The 21087-nt window shown below is 40.0% G+C and overlaps 2 protein-coding genes across 2 annotated transcripts; one reads left to right on the top strand and one right to left on the bottom strand.

Moving 5' to 3' along the window:
• The first annotated feature begins 7 nt into the window (after positions 1-7).
• LOC133836302 (guanine nucleotide-binding protein-like 3 homolog) lies at positions 8-2192 on the top strand. Its single transcript, XM_062266699.1, has 5 exons — positions 8-149; positions 210-1092; positions 1155-1417; positions 1483-1887; positions 1948-2192. The coding sequence occupies exons 1-5, from the start codon at positions 128-130 to the stop codon at positions 2121-2123; spliced, it is 1749 nt and encodes a 582-aa protein (XP_062122683.1). The 5' UTR covers positions 8-127; the 3' UTR covers positions 2124-2192.
• LOC133836300 (mothers against decapentaplegic homolog 6) lies at positions 1633-19498 on the bottom strand. The gene is given in 9 exon segments (XM_062266697.1): positions 1633-3888; positions 3970-4123; positions 4207-4419; positions 9258-9452; positions 9506-9559; positions 13718-13847; positions 13850-15236; positions 17774-17926; positions 19166-19498. Coding segments are annotated over 7 exon segments (1908 nt in total). The 5' UTR covers positions 14843-15236; positions 17774-17926; positions 19166-19498; the 3' UTR covers positions 1633-3719.
• Between the last annotated feature and the right edge of the window lie 1589 nt (positions 19499-21087).

Here is a 21087-nt window from a genome sequence, read left to right on the forward strand (position 1 = left end):
GTTGTATAGTCTCATACGTTCAAACAGGTGACCACATTTCTGTAAAATGGTCACTTTGTGCATGTAGAAGAAGCACATTTATTTTCACGTGTTTTGTTGCTAGCGTATTTCGGTATTAAACTTTGAAATGGCTCTTAAACGTTTAAAAAGTTAGTAAACGCGCATTAAATACTATATAACAACAATTAAGTAATGTATTTTCTTTACAGCAAAAAAGTCAAAGCGTTTGACGGGCAAGTTGAAGCATAAAATCGATAAAAAGGTACGCGAACACAATCGCAAGGAGCGGCGTGAAGCCAAAAAGAATACCAAGAAAGGCAGCAAGAAACAGAAGCTTATACAGATTCCCAACATCTGTCCCTTCAAAGATGACATCCTGAAGGAGGTGGAGGAGGCCAAGGCGCGTCAGGAAATGGAGCGTCAAGCGCGTCGGGAACAATTCAAAGCTGAGCGCGAACAAAACAAATTCAAATCGCTGGAGGCGATGGTGGAAAGTGCCGACATGCGAGGCGCTGTGCATGGTATAATGCATGAGAACGATGATGTGGAGACGGGAAAGAAATACAAAGATGCCGCCACTAAGGAGCAATCGCTGAAGCAATACTTTAAAGAATTTCGTAAAGTTATTGAAAACGCTGACGTAGTGCTCGAAGTTGTCGATGCTCGTGACCCACTCGGCACACGTTGCAACGAAGTGGAGCGAGCGGTGCGCTCTGCTCCTGGTAATAAGCGGTTGGTGCTCATCTTGAATAAAGCCGATCTTGTGCCTCGAGAAAATCTCAATAACTGGATCAAATACTTCCGCAAGAATGGACCCGTGACAGCGTTTAAGGCATCCACACAGGATCAAGCCTCAAGGCTGGGACGTCGCAAGCTGCACGAAATGAAAACGGAAAAAGCTATGCAGGGATCGGTTTGCATTGGTGCTGAGTTGCTAATGTCCATGTTGGCTAATTACTGTCGCAACAAGGGCATCAAAACATCGATTCGCGTCGGTGTCGTTGGCATACCCAATGTGGGCAAGAGTTCGATCATCAACTCACTTACCCGTGGACGCACTTGCATGGTGGGCAGCACACCTGGAGTGACCAAGTAAGTGGCACTTGAATGATAGAAATATCAGCGGTTTTAAACTAATATTTTTGTCTTTACAGAGCTATGCAAGAGGTTGAGCTTGACTCGAAAATTAAGCTTATTGATTGTCCTGGCATTGTGTTTACCAGCGGCTCTGGTGCGGGCAACGAGAATGCACACGCTGTTCTAAAGAACGCTCAGCGTGTTGGAGATGTCAAGGATCCATTTAGCATAGCCGAAAGTGTGTTGAAGCGAGCCAGTAAAGAATACTTCTGCAAAATGTACGACATTACCAACTATGACACATTTGAGGAATTCTTTGCCAAGAAAGCAGCCCGCATGGGTAAGCTAAGCATTTTCCTATTGTATTACCACAAATGTTAATGCAAATTTCGACTCAATCTATAGGTAAATTCTTAAAGAAGGGAGTACCTGATGTTGTGGCCGCAGCGCGGAGCGTTCTTAACGATTGGAATACAGGCAAAATCAAATATTGCACGCAACCACCAGAAGTTGTGGAGGACAAACAAAGTGTACACATAAGCGCATCAATTGTGCATGCCGAGGCGCGTGAATTCGACGTGAATAACTTCGAGTCAATGGAAACAGATATATTGAATCAGTGCACTGAGAAAGCCGACGATGTTATGCAGATTACATCCACTGGTCCACTAGAAGTGCGTTTGCCCCGTGAAGAAGTGCAGGCATCTGCTGAAATCATAGCCGACCAGGAAGAGGTGCCAACAAAGGGTCGGAAGCGAAAATTAGATGAGGAGAAGAAGGAGAAAACCGATCCTGCCCTGCTTCTTGAAGGTAAGACGACACATGACCATCAACACTTCAGAAAGATTTATAATAATATTAATTTTTCAGAAAATCAATCGCTGAATAAGAACATTAAAGAGCTCCAGAAAAAGAAGAAAAAGCAGAATGTTCGGAATGAGAAAAAGATTTCGAAAATAACTGATGTTCTGGACAGTTTTAGCCTTGGTGCAGCATCGACGAAAGCTGATAAATATGATTTTGACCAAGACTATGTTATTGAATGAACTAATATTATAAAGGATTTTTATATAACTCAGTACAATAAATGAATATATATACATATGTATATAAAATGGAATTGCCAAGAAGCAAATTGTGTTCTTCGATGATTACAGTAAAAATCCAAGTGTTGTAAATATATTGAAATTTTATTACAAAATATTTCTTAAAACTTAACAGTAAAGCTACAACTATTAACGCTGATTAAATATTTTTGATCATTTTGAAGATATTGCAAGTAATGTACATCTTGTATAGTATTCGTATGCATGTACGTCTTCAATATATTCAAAATGATGCAAGTCCAAGCAATTTTTAAAATCAGCTTTTTTTGTTTATGTTTTAACTATGTACTCTCCGTATGTACTTATGCTTTCATAAAAGGGCGTATGGTTAATGTAATAATAAATTTTTGGAATTAAAATGTACATGTGTACATATGTATGTATGTCTGCATATACTTCTATGTATGTATGTACGTTTGTATGTATGTATGTATATAGAATTGGGCAGCAATACAGTGGGGTGGCTACATTATCTACAATGGGACGCACCTAACAAATTCTAGTGCAGTAAAATCTTATCCTTCACTAGCTCAAATTTACATTTCCATTTAAAAGAAATGTAACTGAGTTCTTGGGCTACAAAGTCGATGAAAACTAAAACGCGAATTACAAAATGCAAATAAATTCAACGAAAGTTCTTAAATCGATCAATCAGTAAAAATAAACAAAATACTTAGTAACCCGTTAGCATTTAATTGAAAGGTTTATGGCCCAATAATGCCAAAGCTTTTGTTAATCACTTCACATTATTAAAATAGGTAACGATTTGGTTTCTATAGAAGTCTCAAATGTTTCAGAATATTAATAAAACAATATAACATTAAAGGGAAAGCTTAAACGTTCCGACTTGTTTATATGCTGCTCTCTAATATTTATCCTTCCTATACATACAACTATTGTAAACAGTTCCTTGCGCCCATACATACTAGTTAGTCAGTATTTGTTGTTGTGTGTGTGGTGTTGTTAGTGTGCACATACATATGCATACATATGTACATATAGAGTGAATCACAGGATTTAAATTTTAGCTATGTTTAACAATCAATTACTATTTGAATTTAACACTCCCCAAAACTCTCCGTCTTCGTCTCTGTCTCCGTCTCCTTTGCCGCACATGCTTTATACATATATATATAAGTTAATTTCGATGTGGCATTTTAGCAATTAATTGAAACATGTTTCATAATTAAGTTAAACTTTTAAAAGTATTTCATTAGCAGTCCATTGTTGCCCCTATTTATTAGTTCTCCTCCCTCCTCCCTCCTCGGTCTCCGTCTCCTTCTCCTCTTGCTCACTTGCCCCACTTTGCTACTAGTCTGGTTGTTGTAATTTAAAGCTCCTCGTACCAATTGCTTGCAGTCTCAATGTGCACGCTTTACTGCTCATCCTCGCCAGCAGTCTCTGAATGATGCACAGCAGCTGGCCCGAACGTTGCAGCGCACTTGATTTTGGATTGCTGCAGTCAACGAGCGCGGCTCTCAATGCGGATGAAGAGCAATGTTTGCTATTGTTATTGCCCGCAGGCTGCTGGCACTGTCACCGCAGATGGGTGAAGTGCACTTCCAGCCAACAGGGGCAGCCCATCACGTCCTGCCGCTTGTATGTGTTGCCCCAGCCCTTGGCGAAGCTGATCTTCATGCTAAACCGGTCGATTGGTCCCAGCTGCTGGTTATGCTGCGACTGCTTGCAGGCCAGCCATTGAGCCCTGCAGTAAAGTAAAGAGAAGAGAGAGAGAGAGAGAGTTAATAATGTGCACTCGTTAATCAACATTTACGGTTGTGCCTACCTGTGTGTATCGAAGGCCTTCAGACAGTAGCCAGGCATCACCTTACAGACTCGATCCAAGCTCTCGGCCAACGTGGGCGAGTCCACGAATATCGGCACATTGCTGCGATTATAAATCCACACGTCGCCACCCGACTCCATGCTTAACGTTACACCTGTTTTAAGGGGGCAACATTGCAACATTGCATTTAAAACACTCAATTTAGCAGTCAATTTCAATTTCGGGTTAAACACTTACCTAGGCCGACCTTTAGTCGCGTGTTCTGCACCGCATCCGTTGGTGGTCGCTTGCCACCCAATTCACGCAAACACATGCTCTCCCCGCTGCCATCTGCTGGCCCTTCTGCATAGATGTTGACTGCCGGCTTCTTGGCCTGAAAGAGTTCGCCAACCCGTTGAGATAGCTCCCAATAGGCAATCTGACACCATACTTTAGAGCACGCGCTGCGATCTGGAAAGGATAAACAATATATTTTATATGAATATTGATTTCTTTTTTTCTTTCATTTTCAATTTGTAATATTTTATTTCATTTATTTTAAGCAATATTAAATGTTATTTTTCAACCGATTCTAATAATTATACAAAAGTTCTTTAAGTTTTTATTCTTCTTACAAAATTATATTTCAAAACATCGACCAAAACAATATGAGAAATATCAACTCTTCTGAAGACTTTTCAAAACTAATTTAAAGTTCGTACAGTTATATTATTCGGCTGATCAAAACGCGCGATGACTTTACAACTGCACACTCACTACACTGATAGTTGAAGCTATTAAACAACGTCGAAAAGTATTTTCCCAACTTTTTGCTTAACGAGCTTTATCTCGTGCCCACCTCCCACAGCTTTGTCTCATATCTCCTCATTTTTTGCTACTCGACAAATGGGGCAAAGTTAAAAATGAGGCTTTTGGCGAGATAAGAAAGCATGTAGGAAATATAGTAGGTAATATTTATTACTGTGCGGAACTGCAAGACTTCTAGATGGTAAAACAGAGAGAACAGGTCGCCTGATCTAATCAAGCAACGTATTCTCTCCACAGCTAACTCACACACTCTATAAACACATACAAATTCATCGGAATATATTCATATATATGTACATATATATAGACTGTACGTTAATGGTAATAATTTTGGCGCCAGAGCGTTACGTAAATGGGGCCGGCGCCTTTTGACTTATTTGCCTAGATTCCGGCTCGATTAATGCAAAACGAGCGAGGCACATTATTTATTTATTGCAAATATTATAATGTGCGAGATGTTCAAGGTAAATATGGGCAAAACGACCCCATAATGCCAAAATGCGACCCCATGTCGACTGTGGCACAGTGAGCGCAAAAAATGTATTTCCAGCTGGTAGCAAATAAAAATAAATAAATACACACAGGGGCAGGGCAGGGTATCTTTAGGTCGTGCATCTGCTTAGTGTTCAACACATGACTGAATGTAAATACAGACAATGTCTGTCTTTGCCGAGATTCGACCATAAATCTGTGCAACGCTTTTAGTTTTTTTTTTATTTTTGTTTTTGCATGCACTTGTTGATGAGGTGGTGAGTGGTGGGGGTGGGGGCAACAGCTGGCCATGGTCAGTGAAGGGGTGCCGTCCGGCAAAACCAAGGCAAATGGCGCCTAGCTGCTGTTTACCTAATTGGGTCGACGCCGGCAACGGCGCCGTCGTCGCCTTCATCGTAGTCGTCTTTGCGTCGCGTCGCGTCGCGTCGCTTTCCGTCGACGCGTCATGGCCACGAAAGTGTTTTCCCCACCAAAAGTTGAAATACACTTACTCACATAATTATATGCATACCTACAAATGTACATCAATTTACATACATATATACATTCCAATTACATACGCACACCAACTCGTAATTATAAACATAAGAAAATTGTTATTGCCCGTTTGCCAAAGTGTTTTATAATATCTTTTTTTTCAAATTTGTGAATTCAATTTCGTTTCATTATAACGTCATATCGAACCCTTCAATTATACTGACAATTGCCAAATGCATTTACCCTACAAATTTCATAAGCCATTTCAGTTTAATAACCGAATTGTCGGCTCAACGAATTTTGCCAATTTCTGGAATTCATTATTGACGATAAGCTATTATTGGGAAAGGCTTAGAATGTCTATATTTCCGTGTAATTCTTTATCCTCTAGCTTCCTCTTAAGATTGCTGATTCATTTTCGTAAAACCTTTCCAGATCCCGCTAAACTATCGCTTAAGTTACGCACACGATGTTTGGTCTGCTGGGATAACGAATAAGCACACAATCGCATTCACACACATTGTCTGCTCCTCTTTCATTGTCTTCGCCTTGCCATTCTCCCCTCATAACGGGAGAGTGCTTAAAAGAGAGAAAGAGAGAGCATGAGAGTGAAGGGGAAGCGGTTGGGGCACAACTGAGTTCTACCACACTTCTGTGTGGCGCCAATGCCGACGTCGTCGTCGTCGTCGCAGTCGCCGCCTGCTTTGGGGCTCTGCGTTGTCTCTGACTCTGGCACACGCCATCGACGATGAACGGCATTTGCTCGGCATCGACTCTTTGGGATTCTTAGCGCCGCCGCCGCCGCTCGCTTCGTTGTTTTGTTTTTCGGTCAATGTGCATACACACAGACACAGACACACACACATGCACATTCACACAAACAAACACACACACAGTCATACAAAAGTACATACAGAAGTGCGCATCCACGGGCTGCCACATCATCTTTAAATTTAGAATATTTTATATTCTACCTGTGCGTGTGTGTGTGTGTAAATGAGTGTGAGTGTGTGTTGCTGCTGCTCGCAGTGTAAGTTGCTTCTTTGGTGGCCACACATGTCGTTGCATACATACATTAAAAGCGTGCACGTATGTATGTATGTATATATTTACATTTGAAACTTCATCGAGTTACACGAGTCGGGCATGTTTATCTGACAAGGACAAAGGTGGCAACAATCACTGAGCTGCATAAAATTCATTCTCCCTTTAACTACGAGTAACATCTGAATAATAGTTTAATAAACGATCTATACTGTTTTATATCAACATTATTATCAGAGATTATAAATCAATTTTGCAAATGCTACAAAGAAGATCTAAGAAGATTAAGATTTAACCTGGAAAAGGATTATTTATTTTTCAATTCTCGTTTTTTAAGAAATTTTTAACTTTTTTTTTAAATGTTAGAAATTATTAAAATACTAACAATATATATTATAGCTCTATTTTGTACTTCAAAATTCAAAGCTACAAATATTTCGCAATTTTTAATTAAAAAAATTGAACTACCTACAAAAATGATTACAATCCCTTATTATAATTCTTTAAACTTCAATATTATAATATTCTCAGTGTAATATTTCAAAAAGAATTGCAATTGTTACACACGTACATATATTTTATCTACATAACATAGGCGCCAGGTTTTATTGCCTTGCAGTTTGCATTCTCAAACTATCATAGTAATATTCTTAAATAACACTTCTAGAACTGAACCCACGATGCAAAAAGCACTACGTCTCGCCACAATATAGTGTCGATACATTAAGAACGGATTTAATTAGCTGTTGACATGCAGAGAGAGAGAGAGAGAGAGACGGCGATTCGAAGCTTATACATAGATTAGATTGAACCGTTTCAATTTTGGAATTCTTTAAGTCGTGGGATGCAAGAAGCTAGTAGTCGTAGTAGATCTATTTTTAACGGTCCATTCAAATGCAAAAAAGCTTTTCCGTCATTTTGTCGCCTCGACGAATGCCATAAAAATAAAGAGAGAGAAACAGCAACAACAATAACAACAACAACGGCAACCACGGCAACCAAAAAGCACATTGTCCAGCGTTGGCGGCAGAGCCATGAATGATATCATAGTCATAACGCCACTACCGCCGACTGCCGACCGTTCCCCCCTCTCTACATCTGTCCAGCCCCACAGCTCCCCACAGTAGTGGTGGTGGTGGTGCCGATAACCAGCCACAGCCGCAGCAACAGCCACAGTCACAGCCACTCCCGCGTCCGACGCGACGGCCGCTCTACAAAAACTTTCGTAAGCAAGCGCAAATATTGTTGTGTTGTTGTTGTTGTTGCTTTTGCTTTAGCTGCCGCTGCCATCGTCGTCTCCGTCGCCGTCTTCGTCGTCACCTCTCTTATTCGCATTCGCCAGGCACTGTTTGTATTTGTTTTTCGCTCATTATTTATTTTCGTGTCGTTTTTGCTGTTTTCGCTTAAAAGTTAATATCAATATAGAAAGTGACGACCTGACGCGGCAAGCTGGCGCCACGAGCAACGAATAACTTGACTGCCTGCCTGCCTGCCTGACTTGGCCCGTGCCGGCGTGCTCAAACACACGCACGCGACCGTAGCCTCATAACTCTCACACACACTCAGACACGCTACGAAAAGCAAGAACCCTGCAGCGAAAAGTTCACTTCTACCTCTGGCATAAAAGCAACTAGTATTTATCTGCTTGCAAATAGGTTAGACTTGGGTGTGTTGAATAAATCCGAAATATAAAATACAAGCAACCATAGTTCCAAAGTATCTATGAGAACTGGTTGCAAATGGAGTAGTTCAGGATTAGTTGGGTAGAATATGTTTCTCTTAATATAATATAATATTTTTGAATCACTTCAAACTAGTAACTAAAGATATTTTTAATAATTTAAGTTATTTTGAGTTATTAATATAATATATTGATTCGACTTTATTTACGTAAAGTGAATACCCAACCTTTTTTTATATCTTATTTTGTATTTATAATATTTTCTTAAGTTTTTCAAATCTAAAAAGAATGTGTTTTTCAGAACTTTGAGCATTGACTTCCTTGAAAGGCAATAATTTAATTCGTGGGTTTATTTTTTTTAATTGTAAATATTAAGAGAAAAAAAACATATTTTTTTAATTCTAAAACAACTCCTTTTTCTTTTATAAAATCGAAACTTCATTGAAATATAAATTTGAAAAATTAAATTTCATATAATGCTTAAAATAAAAGCATATAGTACGGTGCAAAAAAAGAAAAGTTTAAGCAAAAACATCTACTTAAAAAATTGGTTGAAATGCAACCAGTTCATGGTGTATTTTCCGCAACCTGTCAAATTTCCTACAGGGAGTGCGAACATAAATATGTATGTGAATGCTTCAATGTGTGAGTTGCAGGCAGAAAGGTGCTTGCTGTATCGCTCAATGCTTAATAAAGCCACTCCGGAGATAAGCACACGCGAGAGCGAAAGAGAGTGAACGAGAGAGCGAACACGAGTAGGAGAGCAAGAATAGGGCCAGAAACTCACCTTTGCCATCAGTGGTGAAAGACTCGAGACTTGGCACATACAACTGTGACTCCGCTTGCTTGAAGATGCTCGAAATGCTTTGGCTGTGGTTGTTGCTGTTGCTGTGATTGTTGTGGTGACTGCTGCTGTTTCCTCCCGACGACCTTTCGATGTTTTGAGTGTTTCCCTCGGAATCTAGCGGATGATGATAGAATGCTGCGATCAGTTAAGTGCGCCTGGGTCTCTCTCAAGTTAAATACAATACATACCTGTATCTCTTAGTCTCAGCATTTTTGAGCGCTGATATGGCGGAGGCGCAGACTCTGCAAGTGCACAACAGAAAAACGAAAACACATTTTAATTCTCAATCAATGAAAATCCCCCCACAGCTTGTTAAATATGTAAGTGTTTTTGCGAAATCAACGTGAAATGCCAAAAATAAATAAAGAAAAAAAATCTATGACTGCCACTTTTTTCATGTTGTAGTAGACGCCAATCTTATCCATTTAATTGTATCAACATTATTATTGTTTTTAGACAAACATTGTTATGGAATATGTTTGTGTATGGTTGCCAAATAGAAACGCAGGTGTTTACCAGGAGAAATCAAAAAGCAGTAAACTCGTGAACAATTCAATTAACGCCACAATAGAATCATAGTGGAACTACACAAATACACAATGTGATTATTTAGAAAAGAAATAAATCCATACACATGTTTAAGCCGCAACTAGATTATCGCCGTCAATTCCCAAGAGTTTCTCGTTAACGAAATATAGATATCAATAATGCCCATATAATTTTTGATATTGAGGATTACGGTTGACTTATTAGAGACATTAATTTTATGGCAATCTATTTGCATTAATGTGATTTTCAATTCATTAATTAATCAATTAGAAAGGTGCGCCACAATAAAATATTTTTGATTGCATCAACGCAACAATTCAACCGAAAATGTCAACCGGAGGACAGGCAAAAGAGGCTGTTTTTTATATCGTAGACATGCAAACGGGTTTCCTCCACAAAAAGAAGAGTAATAATAATATCTACTAAATGGGTGCTATATAGTAACGATTTCAAATGTGAGGAAGACATCAAAATTTAATATGAAATTTGATAGTCTTAAATAGAACACATCATGAGATCAGTTAGCTAAAAAATTAACGATTAAATCAAGTTAAAATAAAGAGGAAAAAAACACGAAATGCTAACAGAATTTAGCACATCTTCAAAATACAAGTCATAAGTAGAGTAGCTCAGAGTCGGTGTTACCCAAGCATTCCCATTCATCTTTCAAATTAATTTCAATGTATTGAGAATCTTGTGTCCACATGTCCTGATTGGAACATTGATGCGCAGTAAATTGCGATTTGTTGAGTATTAATTGTAAGAAGCAGTTTTGGTAGAGTTAGCCAAGACTACGGATTACGGGCTACGGGTTACGGGTTGAAATGCGCGTGTTTAAGACGAGCTGTGCGATGAGATCATGTCTCACAAAAATAGTACAATATTAGTATTCGAAAAAATACATACATACAAAGCATACTACAGAAACCGAAGCAAAGCGAAACCGAAACAGAAACAGAAACAAAAACAGAAAAAAAGAAAAGAAGAAAAAAAAATAACAAAAACAAAAACAGACACAGACACAGCAATAGCAATAGCAACAAACTTAAGCGCAGGCAGGCAGGCCAAACATCAGCGCGGCGAAATAAAAATAAATAAATAAAATAAATAATGTTTGCATATCAGCCAGCAGCACTGGGGGACATTTTATTGGCGCACAAATCGTTTGATGTGCTGCGCTTGCCGCTGCTCCGAGAGCTGGGAGCGGAGGAAGCTGGCGCTGCAGACGTCAGCATTGTTGGTAGCGTCAACGACGGCGTCGGCGACGACGACGACGACGACGGATGGCGCTGTCGGCTCTCGCTGTGGCCCCGGTACCAGTTAAACCTGATTACGATTGGCCCCTCTTCTGCCTTGCCTTCGTGACTGCCTGCATGAATCTAACAATTCTTGAAGACCTAATGAAAAAAACACAGAGCCAAGCCAAGCCAAAAAAAAAAAAACAACATATAACAAAAAAAAAGAAAAAAACGAAGGGAGTAGCGAAATTCCAACATTGCCTTAATCACCACAACGACGCGGCATGAAGTGGCGTCCAACCAACCAAGCAACTGACTGTCCGACTCTCGAGACTCCACCGCAAAATTTAACTGATTTTCGCTCACTTCGCTGTATTCGACATTTTGTATGATTGATGGGATCGTATCCAACCACAACAACAAACATCACCGAATAAGGAAGGGCATAAGGGATGAGTCGACCTGTAGCCATGACCAAAAAGTTCTTTAATAAAATAATAATACTGCGCAGAAGTATTAAATTACTAGATCGTCAACAAAATTGTCTATACATAATTTGAATGTAGAGAATCTCTGATTACTGGAAAGCAAATAACACTATCCAAAACAACTTTATAAAATATTACATTTTTTTTAATATAGTAAGAAAACAAATATCCTCAGTTTCATATTTAATGAAGAATTTCTTTTAAACAAAATATAAAAATATATTCTCATTTTAATGATTGATTTAAATTTTTGTATGTACTTCCCTAAAAAAATTTCAATTATTTTAAAAGTTGACGTTATTTATTTCCATTAAGCTCTCCCATAAATAGCTACAGGGTATTTTTGAATTAAGCTCTCGCCGTCAGAAGTTTTTTAAGAAAGTTGGCTGGACATTCACAACGTTGGAGCTGGAGCTTGCCGGCATAATTTTACTTTTTATGAGAATTCTCGATCGAATGGACAAAGTATCTATGTGTGTGTCTGAGTGAGTGTGTGTGTGTGTGTATGCTGTGTGTGTAGAAACATCGCTGATACATCCCAACCGACCGACTGGCATCGTCTTCGCTACAATTCCAGGAATTGTGTTCCCTTGGCCAATGTGGATGGAATAACATTATCGACTTGTTTAATGTGCTCGGCGCCATCATTAAAAACCCGTCCCGGTCCCAGTCCCAGTCGGTATCGGGAAGTCAATTCGCTGTTCGCCAGCAGACAACAACCAACCGACAGTCAGACAGACGCTGCGCTGCGCTGACTCTCGACTCTTGATGCTGTGGCTCTTCTGGCTGCGTCTGTCGCCAGGTTGAACAGGTAAACGCGGCACGAACCACGTTTCCATACCTCTAAGACCATGTTTACAGTACCTTTGCAAGCCAGCAAGCAAGCAACGAACCAAGCATCGTGTATCTGGGAGGTACACGCTTTTTTTTAACATGCACATTAAGTGCAACTGGTAGTAAGAGGACAACGGTTGTTGTTGTTGTTGTTGTTAGCAGAAACAAGCAGTATTTATGTACACATTGGTATGCTCAGTAATTGGGCAATACACTCGCACAACTCATGCATACTATATAGAGTGCACAGATACACATGCATATCGGAATTAAAACATCATCAGATAAAATTCAATCTGCGTATGAAAGTCGAGAAGTTGCAATACAAACAAAAGAATTGCCTACAGAGTATTGAGTGGTCGACTGTCGACAACACATGATGCGCTTGCTGAATTTTCTGCTCGCAAGTTGGCAACACTGTCTTCAACCTCAACGCATTCATCTCAAACGCACCGGCAAAGTAAGAACAACAACAACAACGCTGACGACTACGACGACAAGAAGAGGTGAAGAAGAAGCAGAACGACGGCCGCAATCGCAACGCGAGCGCCATTTGCGTTGGCGACGACGCCTGATTATTTCCTGGCGCCAGGTTCTAAATTTACGCAAATTATTTTAAAAAGAATTTAGTCGCCGTCATGTCGGTCGAAGCTTTTACAGTTCACACGCACATTCGCACAGACTTGCCATGCTTCTATGAGTGCGTGTGTGTGTGTGTGTGCGGAGTGTGTTTATGCACACTATAAGTACAACGAAATGAAATGAATTGAGTAGGGCGTTCGTAAGTACATTTGATTGTCATAGAAGTACGTAAATATATAATATAAATGTACATACATACATACACTGTATACTGCATATACATACATACAAATGTATGTACATACATTCCTATACACATGCCATTAATATGTTTACACTTGCCATTTAGCTTGTAATAAAACTTAATGATGCACAACTGCGGCAGCTTAGGCGCCAAGCGTAATGGCTTCCAAAAGTTGCATACAAGTGTACATATTCATATACGCACAAACAGACATGCATGCAAACAAATATTTTACACGCCATTTTCGATTGCTACGAAAAGTTTGCTTTTTGTATCGATAACTAATTTAGAATTGTATCGACTAAAAATGACCATTTGACGATAGCTTGCAATGCATGACATTCGATATTTCAAGTAAAATTAATCGACTTCAAAGGACAACTTGTGCTGCTCGTCATAACAGTTTCTGCATTTTATTTACCACTAGTTTTTTTTATCGTTTGTTTATGCATGTCATTTATCTACCTGTATCGATGGGGTGTATTATGCGATACCAGTGCAGCGGATTGCAGCAGGTGTACACGTAATCCCTGGCACTTGGACAAATGGGCAGGCGCCTCAGTTCGCTGGCATCCCTGAGGTCGGACCAAAAAAAAACAGCTGGCATGTGGTAACGTGTTGCTCCTCGTCCAACGGCGAGGTGCACTTGATCAGTATGCACTGCAGATAACTCGGTGAACTGTTGATTACACTGTTGTTGTTGTTGTTGTTGGCAGCCAGCGTGTTGCACTTGGGTGGCGGATCCACGCGACTCTTCACAGCTTGCAGCAGCTCGGCAATCTGCTTGTTCTTGAACGGTTTCAGCAGCGCATTGAGGTGTTGGTTGAGTGTGCGTTGGCGCATCATCGGTGTGGCAGGCACTGCTGTTGCTGTTGCTGCTGCTATTGCTCCTCCCGCTGATGCACGGGACGCATGTATGGGGCAGGTGGGTGGTGTGGAGTGTTGTGTGCGCTGACGATTCAGCTGGTGTCGTCTGGTTACGGGCGGGCTGGGTCGGGTTCTCGTTATGGATCCGTTGCTGCTGCTGGAGGAGTCGCCGCCACCGCAACAATTCCGAAACATGTTCGCCGCCGTCGCCGCAAATGTCGATGGCAGCAGCATTCGTGTCGGCTGTTCCGTATGTGGATGCGGATGCGGATGAGGCGGATGTTGTGTTGGATGATACGCGGGCAATGGACATGGTCCGTTTTCGTCGCTCTGCAAGTCGGCGGCAGAGCTTCCGTAACTGCAGTCGCTTTTCATATAGGAATCCGAGTTCTCCGTCGCCGATGTTGCCGAAGCGGACATTTCCGCATCCACTGCATCGTCCGCGACATCTACAGCTGTTATCAGCTGCTGCTGATCCTGCCGCTGTTGAAGACGCTGAAAGGAGGAATAGTCGACGGAGCAGGCTATTAAGCAGTATGGCGGCGGTGGCGTCATCGGCGGACAGCAGCAGGCGGAGGTGTGAGGGAGGCGTGGATGTGGAAGGAGCTGCGGCTGTGGTTGCTGCATGGGCATTCGCATGCCGCCAACCGCATCGCACGTAGCCGGATTGTTTCTGGACGCATAACGCAATAGTTCTTTTTTCTTTTCGCTTGGGAATATCATGGAGGGACATCAATTCTGTTGGTAACATCGATCTTATCGTATGCGCATTATTTGATTTGATCAACTTTATGCAGACGCACACTCAAAATGCCCCGCAAGTCGCAATTTGAATTGGATTTAGTTTCTGCTCTTTTCTTGTTTCTTGATGTAGTTGTGTGATATGTGCGGTGGGTTTCGGGATTTATTTTGGGAGTGTTGTCTGTGACTTGATTTTTTATTTAATTTAATGCTAACATAAACTATATGGTATCTATTAGACTTTGACCAGAACGTTTCGTGTGTCGGCGATTTTTCTCAATTGTCAATATCCTTTCAATCGCTTTGTTTTTTTGTTTTTAGGGCTTCCTTTTCAGCCTTGATATGTTTTTGGTGGTATTTGAATTTGATATGAATTCTGCAATGATAATAAATGAAATATATTGATTAGTTTAAGATAATTACCAATTAAAACTAACAAATACATTATTTAATATCTCTAAAGAAAATACTTATTGAAATGTTATTACATTTTGAATATTATTTTAAGCATTTTTAATTCAAAATTTGAAAAACAAAAAAGTAGTAATAAAGTAAAGCTCTCTTTTTATTAATTTTGATTTTTGGTTAATTATCATTAGTTCATTCTTTTATAAGAAATTCTTATATTGTCTGTAGTTCCTTTGATATGTAGTATTTAATAATAGTAGTCACATTAAAATTAAAATGTTGTATAGCTATTTATAAATCAAGTCCCATTGTCTCATTAAACCATCAGTTATATAATGGAGTACGCGCAAATCGAAACAACAAATTGATTTCAAGAATATCAGCCGCAATATAAACAATTCTGCAATGTTCCTACACATGTTTTGAGAGATCCTATAACTTTCAAGCTTTTATTATCGTCAGCACAAATTGATTTGATGTAGAGCTGATCGTTGATTGCGCTCTGATGTTTTGTATACAGCAATCGACTGTTTGCTCATAATTCACAAATCAATTCGGAATAAATTCCCTTTGCTTGGAAGTGTGTTTATTCTTGGATTAATAAATATCAATGAATGTGCTATTGGTTTATTTAATGTCCAAAGAAAATAGAATGCTTAAAGAAAAATGGCGGAAATGATATTGCATGAGAAATACGAATTTGCAGTTCCAATTTGCAAGTTACCAACGACGTATTGGATAATATTGCTTTTTGCCCTGTCGCCGCACATACACACACTCACTCACTCACACACAAACACAGTCAAGAGTTCTTATCGGAGCTTTGGAAAGCTCAAAAACGCCGCATAAGTTGAGGAACGGAGCGCATGAGTAATGTGTGCTTGCCTGGCGATCGGAAAACTGGAGTCCGACTGCCGAATGCCGACTGCGCAGCATCAGCAACTGGCGCTGACAGCACCAAGAAAGCAAGAAAGAAAGAGAGAGATAGCGAAAGGGAGGGAGAGCGGCTACAAGTTAACAACCCAAATACAAAACTGTGGGGTCTCTTCTTCTACTCACACTACGACCATTTTGTTGCTTGGCTGACTGGCTCGCTGGCATTTCTTGCGCTCCTTATCGCCGACGACAACAGTGGCGCCGCCGACATGACGGCACAACTACACGCTCAGTTTTACTTCACACACACGCTCGTTGAGCAGAAATACACATACACACCACGTACATACATATGCATACATATCTTTGCATGTACATTCATACATACATTCACACAGACACAAAAACATACACTCAACATTCTGAATTTACTTGCTCGCTCGCTTGCTTGCTTGCGTGCCAGCCAGAGGCAAAAGCAGAAGGCAGGGCAGCAAAGCAAAGCGACGAGGCGAGACGAGACGAGAGAAGCGACGGAGAATGAGAGAGAGAGAGAGACGCAAGACGAGACGAGACGCGGCACAGGCGCCACAGTGGGCGCCACTGACGTAAACGTAATAAAAGAAATAATAGTAACGATGTCGGCGGCGGCGGCAGCGTCGCCGTCGTCGTCGCAATGGCGCCACCAATATAAACTTATATCAGACAGACACGAACAACGACAGCGCCAGCAATAGCAATACAACAAAAACAATAACAACAGCAACAACACGATACGATAGACCGACGCGTCGGTCGGTGGGTCGTTCGTTCGTTCAGTCGTTTTGTCAGCCGGTTTGACAAGTTGAAGAATCAACAATTTGAGGTGAATTAATAAAAGAGAGAGCACGAGCGCAAGAGTGGGAGCGTGAGAGAGCGCCGGAGCAAGTGCACAAGAGAGAGCAAAGTTGCTATGTTAATGTATTTGTGTTCGTATCTGTGTGTGTGTGCTGACTGATGTCTGAAAGCAACACATTTCCGAATTCTTCTGAAAATTCAACAAGTATAAGAATGCAAGACCTGTGCTTGCGGTGGCATGCAGCACTATGTATGCATGTATGCGGCACAAAGGAACAACGAGGATCAAGCGAAACTAATAAAAATGAAAAGAAACAACAGAAAGAAAAAACATCGCAACTAATCCAAGTACAAAACAAATGTACACACAAAGTTAAAATTGCACATGTTTATTTTTACTTGCACGCGTACACAAAGCGTGTGCGTGTGCATGTGTTTGTGTATGCGGATGTGCATGTGTATATGTGTTCTTTTGTAGGCGCCACTCACACCCACAGCTTAACGGTGTAATGGCGCCGGCATAAACTTGCGCACACATACACATGCAACGGCGCACACGAAGCATATGTATGTATGTATATAATTCGTATGACGTATAAACATTCTATGCAATGGAAGGTGTTACATATCAAATATGTATTCATTCCAAATTCAATAATTATTGAATGAATGCCTAAACATAATGGAATTACTATTAATTAGGTTAATATAAGGTTAGATCGACTGTTGTACGGCAACTTATTCTCTTCACTTTTATCTATCATAAACTAGAAAATGATTGGTACAAATACTTACTGTTTTAGGGGGATTTATCCATAGTATCCTTATTATCCGTTTTGTATATAAAAATACTTAAGAATCTTGGGTTGATTATGTTATTGTATTGCAATTTTGTTGATATGTATATGTTGCTTTTAAGTTCACAATTTTGTTTTGAAATTCACATTGCTATGGATAGAATAGATTTTGGCGATTAAAAATAAAATATTTTTGTTTTTTATTTAGTGCACAGAAACTTTTCACTTCGATTCGAATTATATTGCACGCGTCGTCGAGATTGATTTATTATTTTAGTGGGCGCTGACAGATCGTCAATTTTGTATTAATTAATTCACTAGTCAGCACTATTTTCTGGTCAACTAAGTACTTGACTTATGAACACATACATACATATACAGTACATGCATACGCTTATAAATAAATGTGTGTGTGTGTGCGTGAACGAAAAAAATAAAATTGTGTGGGTAACTGTAGAATTATAATCCGCATTTGGCAAATTGCGACCGAGTTAGTTGTCGCTGCTAAACAGAAAAACAAAAAAAAAATAATAAGAATTTTAATGCTAAAGAAGAAGTTCAGCCACATGACTGTGTGAGTGCGAGCGCGTGTGTGCGCGCATCGGTGTGAGTGGGACTGCGACTGTGTGAGTGAGTGAGTGTGTGTGGGGGCATCGTTGTCAGGTGTCGGGCATTCGTGTGGTGTGGTTCGATAAATGGACATAATAGAATTTATCGACCATTTGTTTATCTTAACGATATCTCACGATATTTAAAGATTGCACGCATTTCATATTGTTTTTATGCTAATTTCCGTTGTAGTCATTTTTTTTTCTGTTTTTAATATGTTCATTTACTATCTAGTCGCGTTGTGGTTTTCGAAAATTAATTCTGAATACGGATTTTCTGATGGGATACGATTAGATAGATGGATTTGGAATATATTACGATAATGACTGCTTTAAAAAGCTACAACATAATTATTATTTAGCTATAACAGACTAAAGGAATTGCAATAGATACAACAGCAAAAGTTGCGCGATTCCTCTTGGCGAATATTGAATGAAACTGATGAATAAATGTTTGATGTTGCCTGCTATTGTATTCTATGCATATGTATGAGCGTTCAGCATGTATGTTTGTATGTGTATATATCATTGATCAATCGAACTATGTTTGTATGTTAGTTGACGTCGCGAGGGAGTCGTTTGCTTGGTCGCGCTTTATCGAAAATGTAAGAGAACACACACGCTTATTTATACATCTCAGTATATACATATGTACTATATATATAAATGCCTGTATATGTGTGTTCATTTTAAGTTGCGTACACTTCGCTTTTTGTTTATTGGAACCATTGATTGTGCTGTCGGTTATTATACTTCAATTTATAATTCACAATTGGGCTTACATCAATAATTTGATCGTTGACGGCAGCGACGGGGGCCGAAGAAATTGGTCATTTGCTCGTCATTTAACGCTCACTTCACCTTTTTTCACTTGCACAACACTCGATGAAAGCAACAAACAAACTAAGAAGAATTATTTTGTCGGGAAAACAAAATGTTAAAAATCAGTATAGAAACGCGGACGTTGTACATGGCTCGCCGTCTCCGTTTGTCGTTGTTGCATTCATTTATTTTGTTGGTTACGCCCGCGTTTGCAACAAAAAATTGTTCGTGTATTATATATGGGCAACCGAAAAATCCACGTCCGTTCACCACGACAGTTTCGTACGTTTTGTGAGAGCTACAATATGTGTGTTTTTGTATCTGTCGGATGTGACGTGTGGTGAATTTTTGCTGGCGCCCTCTCTTTATCGCTCTCTCTCTGGCGCACGTACACATCGAAACGCGCCGAACGCATACAAAGGCAAGCGTACTGTAAGACAATGTGCGCAGTGAGAGGCAAAAGACCTGTGGCTCTCTCTCATGCACTGAGACGACCCGCAGCGCAATTTTTAACTCGCGTTAAGTTGGCTGCGCGCAATTCTTGAACTCACGTGAAGTTTGCTGCGAGCTCACTTAGGTAACCGATAATTCAGTTTTAACTACAATTTAAATGCTGACTAGTACACCTTGGAAAATATTCTTAAAAAATCAATTTAATAGACTCAAACCTATGAACATAATGAAATTGTAGTACACATAAGTATGACTAGGAAAATATAGAAAAGCAGAAAATTTGTACGTAAAGCAAACCCATTTGAAACGTTCAACATTGGCACATGATAAATAGCTGCGATCAAGGGCATATCAGTTGCAGTTTCTTTACTCAGGCCTCAAGAACCAGTGGCGCCCCTTACACACACACTTTCGCATTCACACACATAAAGACACACATACATGCTTGGCGGACAAGAGAGATCAAAGACGCATCGGGCAGTCTGGTGTCCAGCTCCAGCAGAGATAATTGTCTCTGGTTTGGACGACTTGAAAACATAAAAGCAAATAGGCTGCTGTCATTACGATAATAACAGGTCGGGACCGCAGGCCGTTGCGATGATGACGTCGAGTCGCCTCGACTGTGGGCTGCCTGCTGACTGGGGACCGAACACCGGAGACTGCAGACTGAATGAAGTCTGAATACGAAAGACGAAAAAAACTAAAGACTAAGGACTGACTCACCTCACGACAGGAAATTGCCGCTGAAGTTTGCATAAATTATGAAAGTTTTTTTCAGAATGTTATACTATAAATGCATTTGTAACTTTGTGTAATATACAATGATTTTGATCTTACAATGTTTCAATGTAAATCAAGATGACACAATAAACTATAAAGTTTCTTCTTTGGGAATGTAAATGGTCATGTAACTTTGTGTAATTAACTATGATGTTGATCTTATGATGTCTAAATGTAAGAAAAAATTATACAATAATTATTGTTGCCAGGCGAATGCATGGGAATCTAGACCTTATGTTTGACAGATGACCCAAGAATATACAAACACACAGCAAGGAGATTTAGTTAGTATTCTTGTAGGCAGGTAGCATCCCCACAAACGAGCATCTTCATCCCGCCGTCTCTTGGAAGCAAGACAGAGTATACAAATGCCAGCGTATCAGGTTACCTCATATTTTTTTTTTTTTTTGGCTGGACCAGTTAATTTACCGGCACACACAGTCGAATTCCTCTCAGATTATGGGTCTTGGGGCTTGTTATTTGTTTTTCGATAAGTTCTCAGAAATGAAGACGGTGATCCTTTTATTGCGAGACACGTGGAGCTAAAGCAAAGCATTCGCAACGGATGTTAATAGACTGGACGCTGGCTTTGTCCCTAGAGCATGTCGAGTGATGGCTGCTTCTGTTTGACATGGACAACCCCAGATGC

The sequence above is a fragment of the Drosophila sulfurigaster genome, chromosome 2R, assembly GCF_023558435.1.
Source record: "Drosophila sulfurigaster albostrigata strain 15112-1811.04 chromosome 2R, ASM2355843v2, whole genome shotgun sequence".
Classification (NCBI taxonomy): Eukaryota; Metazoa; Arthropoda; class Insecta; order Diptera; family Drosophilidae; genus Drosophila; species Drosophila sulfurigaster.